This window comes from Mercenaria mercenaria, unplaced genomic scaffold (assembly GCF_021730395.1).
Source record: "Mercenaria mercenaria strain notata unplaced genomic scaffold, MADL_Memer_1 contig_340, whole genome shotgun sequence".
Lineage (NCBI taxonomy): Eukaryota > Metazoa > Mollusca > Bivalvia > Venerida > Veneridae > Mercenaria > Mercenaria mercenaria.
In genome coordinates this window covers 1-5,849 of record NW_026461533.1, presented here as the reverse complement: position 1 = coordinate 5,849, position 5,849 = coordinate 1, and the positions used below count along the sequence as shown (strand labels likewise).

The 5,849-nt window shown below is 35.4% G+C and overlaps 1 protein-coding gene across 1 annotated transcript; it reads left to right on the top strand.

The window, feature by feature from the left end:
• Nucleotides 1-221: 221 nt before the first annotated feature.
• LOC128553032 (opioid-binding protein/cell adhesion molecule homolog) lies at nucleotides 222-1,578 on the top strand (the record flags this gene model as incomplete). The annotated part of the gene is made up of 3 exons (XM_053534137.1): nucleotides 222-344; nucleotides 705-858; nucleotides 1,434-1,578. Coding segments are annotated over 3 exons (422 nt in total), but the record flags the coding sequence as incomplete, so codon positions are not given.
• Between the last annotated feature and the right edge of the window lie 4,271 nt (nucleotides 1,579-5,849).

Sequence of the window (5,849 nt, the reverse complement as noted above, 5' to 3'; positions counted from 1 at the left end):
GAAAATTATCTAAAATGTATATATTTTAAACCATGGTTATACTAACCCTTACCTTTTAGTCAGTATATTATGCATATTATACACTAAATGCGTGCGGACATGCAAAAAAATGCATATTGATATACCATTCCGGACATGCGCAGAACGGCTGCATCAGCTCTGTAATGAGAAACGTTGATGCGTTTGCCAGCAAATTGAGCATGCGCGTTTGTGTATTACAGAACTGAATCGTTCAGGAGAAGTGCTGATCATTCCCAATGTGACAAGGTTAGATGGTGGAACATACGAATGTGCAGCATTCAATGGTGTTTCAGTAAGAAAGCAAATCAGTGTATCTATCGAATGTAAGTAGACAGACTGTTCTTTGTGTATTTTCTAAAAATCCTTCCTATGTATCTTACACCAGTTTGAAAGTTTTATTGCAGTCTTATCCTTAGATTGTGTGTCTTAATCGTTAATGGTATGAGGTAACGTCCTATTTGAAATAACATATGACAACCAGTTGAAGATGCAGAATGGTTGCCATTGAAGACGACAGATAAAATTGCAGAGAAATAAGTCGCCCTATATTGAAACGCCATTCATAACAGACTCACTTTAATAAAACAGATGAAATAGATATTTTTACACTCATATGTGTAGTAGCAACGGTTGATTTTGCTTGGAATCTATGCTGATAAAACTAACCACTTGTTGTTTACTAGTTGCCCCGAAGGTTACACTTCATCAAAAAGAATTGGTCAGTTTGTCGGTAGGGAAACCATTCTAGATTGCCAGATCATTGCCAACCCACAGCCGGACATGTACTGGCTTAAGGGTAACAGTAACTTAGAATCGCTTGACAAGGACAAGTATCAGGTGATTCATGAAATTTTATTTTTCGGCGATAGTTATTTAATTTTCCAATGATAGTTTACCAGTGTAACAGAGTAGTTCAGAAATAAACATGTAGAATACCATACAAGTATAACAGGTCACCGTTCTCAAACTAATATATATGTAGACTGTTACATTTTACTCGTAATAAGTCCTCAGTGTAACAGACAACTTATAAAACTCATTTTCAGATTATTACATTTTTACTGGTAATAGATCACCAATGTAATGGCGACATTCATTTTGCAAAATATTAAATTTTTACAGGTAATAGATCACCAATGTAACAATGATGTTCTCAAAGTCATTTGCAGGATCTGACATTTTTGCAACGATGTTCTCAACTTTCTTCTAAGAATATTACAGTATAAACAAAACAGATCACCAATGTAACAGGCATGTTTTCAAACTCTTTGCAGAATATTACATTTTATACATAATTGGCTATCAATGTAACAGCAAGTTTCATAAAATCATTTGGCGATTTTTCATGTTTAAAATATGAACATGCCCGAGTAATTTTCAATCCCTGGCGACTAAAATATCTTACTTTTTAGGTCGAACTGTACAGTAGCAATATCGACACTTCTGTTAAAACACTCAGTTTGAGACTAACCGATTTGCAGCAAGATGACTTCGGGGAGTATACATGCTACGCCAAAAATTCGATTGGTAAAGGTTTCGATTCCGTGGTTGTATATGGTAGGTATTCATGCTACACCTAAAATGAATTGCAAATATGTAATTTCATCATAGTACAGTAAAAAGGTGTAAAAATACTTCAGAAAATGGGAAAAGCATGAAACTTGGTACATAACTACTTTAGGGCAAAATACTAAAAATGAGCATGAGACCCACTCCGAAAAATCCAATATGGCCGACAAAGCCAAGATGGCCACCATATATGTATATATTTTCAAAAATACATAATATTATATATAAAATTTCTATTGGCACTTACAGTCATCGTTATAATAAGCTAAAACCACCTGTCTGAATAATCCAAACATATAAATATTAACAAGAATACCGCTGTTCCAACAAAAATGAAAAAAGTTGTCTCCCTTGGATAAAATGTGCTATTAAGCAGAAGAAAAGTCATAATGCATTTATATGAATCAAAATTAAGTATATAATGGTAACTGGCATATCAAGAATGTTTAAAATGGCAACAGTCCTGTGCAGAACTTTACAACAATTGTAAATTAATTAATTTAAAATACATTCGAACTTCGGTAACTGGAACCCATCAGGACCGACTAAATATTTATTCGAATTATCGGTAGTATGAGTGATCGAAAAATATATATTAAAAGGAATTTGTTTGGGACCTAACGATAGATTAATTGAAGAATGGTGTTCGAATTATCTGAGTTTGAGCAAATGAAGTTTAGTCTGTGTATGCGTATTAGTGAATAAATGACATGTGTTTCACTTTGTCATTAGTTTTCGTGACTCAGAATTTGTAAGTGTTGCTGTATTCATTTCAATTTATTTACACTAAGAGAACTAATGACACTTAATAAAACTATATAATTCATTAATTATGTTAGTGTGATAGAACATGTGAACATCCCTGGCCTGTCAGATCATCATGATTTCTTTGGGAAAAAGTCATTGCCGGTTGATCAGCGTAATCAAATTTACATTTGCATGTTCCTGTAATATTCTGTTTTTGTCAAATTGTAGCACATTGTGCCATAACAATGGCTTTATAGTTTAATGTCATAAGCATTTAATGTACAGTCACTAATGCCCTGATCACTCTTAGGCAAAGACCGTGAAGATTATACTGCTTCCTGAAAATTTTGACGCGGTGGGGACGGGGATCAAACTCGAAAAATGTGCAGTTCTAAAGTTCATACTGCGCGCTTTTAACATCCTTGCCAGGTTCTCATGGCGTCTAACACGTTCACACTAATTTTCTTACCACTCGCTCTTCACGTCCAGTGTGTTCTTACTACATTCTTAGTACGATCAGTCAGATTGCACCTCTCGCTTACCATGCTTTAACATATGCTTATCACCTTTTCACTGCATTCGTCGGCTATTTATAAATACTACGCCATGCGCCTCTTTTTTTTCATTCCTTCTGCAAGTTATATTGACATAATTGTGTCTGCATCTACACTCAACAACCATAAATTACAATAAACGACGACACCTCACCCCACCCCAACGAAGAAAAAAGAGCAGTCTTATAGAGAGACTGCGGTGGAATAAGCAAAAGCAGTGTGAAGGATATACGGAGGTCCAAAAGTCCACTACAAGCTGCTAGTGCTGCTGAGTCCATGATTATGTGGCAATTCCTGATGATGTTCGATACCCATTGCTGATTGAAAACGAAGTGATTGGGAATTGGATCCAGTATTCATACTCAGTTTTCAGAATCTGAACCAATCATGGTGAGAACCTGCTGCAAACGTGACATAGATGTGTTAAGAACCGAAAGGACGTATTAATAACCTTATGCGGTATACTACAATGTGGCATGCACGTAGCATGGTCATAGCACACAAGCGTATATAAGTTGTGGTAAGAACTCCATTGACGTAGCAAGAACGCAATGATAACCCAATGACAGCACAGTGAGCACGCCATGCAGCCTTTCCCGTCCGCACCACGCTTGTACTATGTCCTACTAGGTTTTAGTTTCATCATTACTACGTCCTTCCTGCTTCCTGATTAGTCCGCGTTCTCACTACATTTGTTTTGAACATGTCCAAAATTCGACCGCGTTCTCTACACTCATGGAGACCATAATTATCATGTTCTTATCGGACGTCTACTGTATTTTCTTCTACATTGTACAAGTTCTTACTGCGTTCTGCTAGTTTTTACGACGTAGTGGGAACGTGGCTGAGTGTAACTGGGGTATAAATTAAGAGCAGAAACTATCATTTCTACAAGAAAAATGTGCTCTAATATCTATTTCTGGACATTTTACTGAAATTAAAATTAAATTAAATGTGAGTACTTGAGGATTTTTCTAATGAGCACAGGTACATTCGAAACACAATTTTAATACCAATTTAAATTACTAGTTTTAAGACGACAAATATTATCTTTTTACCATTTGTACTTCCAGTTAAGCAGTCCAGTGTAAGAATAACACTGTCTTGTCAAACAAAAGTAACCAGTACAGCTCGCGCTTATCGGTGAATCAAGCTTTTAAATGCATTTTCTACATCTTCCTAAAAACAAACTGTTCGTACTATATTTCTGGGGTATAAATGGAGGCTTTCGATACTCTTCTTTACAGCAAAACATGTCAAGTAGCTTGATCAACCATCTGTTCACATATAGATTAGGGTTATAATGTGCATTCCTGCATCGTCTGCTACACCTCTTGAACATACTAAAAAGGTTGCCCATTAGGTCGGGCACCTATGGGTGTCGGGTGTTCCATCACTTTCCTAAAATTCCTAGTCAAGATAAATAAGGCTAACCAGAGAGAACTTTTGATTATATTGGAACCTTTCCAATAGTTTTTGTCTCAATGTACCCGAGTCTCGTACCAAATAGCTCCTCAAGTGCATTTGCAACCTCGATAAAGGCTGTGGAGGAAAACGTAATTTGTCAAACGTGCTGAAATGCTCGCACTGGCCTTATGCAAGTTAACTAAAGTTGTCGACAATCTCGTGATTGTGTGTACAAAGAGTATCTGACATGTACCTTATTTCAGATTTCAGCTCACTGTTCAGAGTAATATATTTCACAGAATAGTTACTAAGTGTTGTCAATGAAAGCAACTTTTATATTTTCATGCCTTACTCTTCTTTGTTTACACAGTTAGCAATTTATTACGCAGACATTGTGACTGCGGGTGCATAATAAGGAACATTGTTTCATTTGATCCTTACTAGCCCGTCGCTATAATCTATTCTAGCATTTCGAAAGTCCCAAACTGAAAGGGGTAGTTGTCGTACTTGGTGTCAAAGAAACTACAATTTTATATAGCAACTAAGTTAATTGACCTTCACATTCTCCATATTACTTACCATCTATAAACAAGGTTTCATAAAGAAGTCTTTAGAATTTGCAATTTTGAAGTTATTGAAGAATCCGCCATTTGCAAATGATGGACCGACATACAGACGGACAAAATGATGTACAAGAGGAGAAAATAAGACAACAAGCATGTTCTCAATTTGTCCCTCTGTCTATGTAAAATTTCTCAAGAAACAATCTCCTTGTTTTAAAGAAATGCAGGATGACACTTTGTGTCATATTCGTGCACTATTTGTTGCCATAGCAACAACATTTGTTGCCATAGGAACAAATTTAAATGGCATTGGCATTCTCTGCATTGCCATCTATCCATGTACCACGTATCATGAAAAATTCTGCTGTAGTTTCAAAGTTATTGCAGTATCACACTCATGGCTGACGTATTGACATGCATACAGGGGCAACCCATAAGCCCCATCTGGCTAAATACTGTTAAGGGAGTAACAACAATGTTTCAATATGGTGCTGTGGAGGGAATTCAAGTGAAATAATATAAATTACATATATTAAAACAAAATATTCTTTAAAATATGAAAACTACCCAATGATAATATTAAACTAAGTTTTAAAGGTTAGATTTTTGCCGTTACCATGGAAACAGAAAGAAACTTACATCATTTGAATTGTTATTTTTGTATTTGATGCAAATTTAGGATTTATTTTATTATATACATTTATATTTAGTGCATTTTGGGGATGAATGTAAATATAATAACCTTTCATTAGAATCTTCTAAAGTAAATATTGAGTTTTGGCGGCCATTTTGGAAAATGACCGCCATATCGGCCATCTTGACAAATATCAAATGGGTCCCATGAAAAAAATGTTTTTAATGCTTTAATAAATAGCTGTGTCAATTTTGGTGCTTTTCCCATTTTCTGAAGTATTTTGGCATTTTCTGTTACGAATTGATCGCACTATGTAATAATATTTAAATTATGCACTTACATGCAAGACCATTG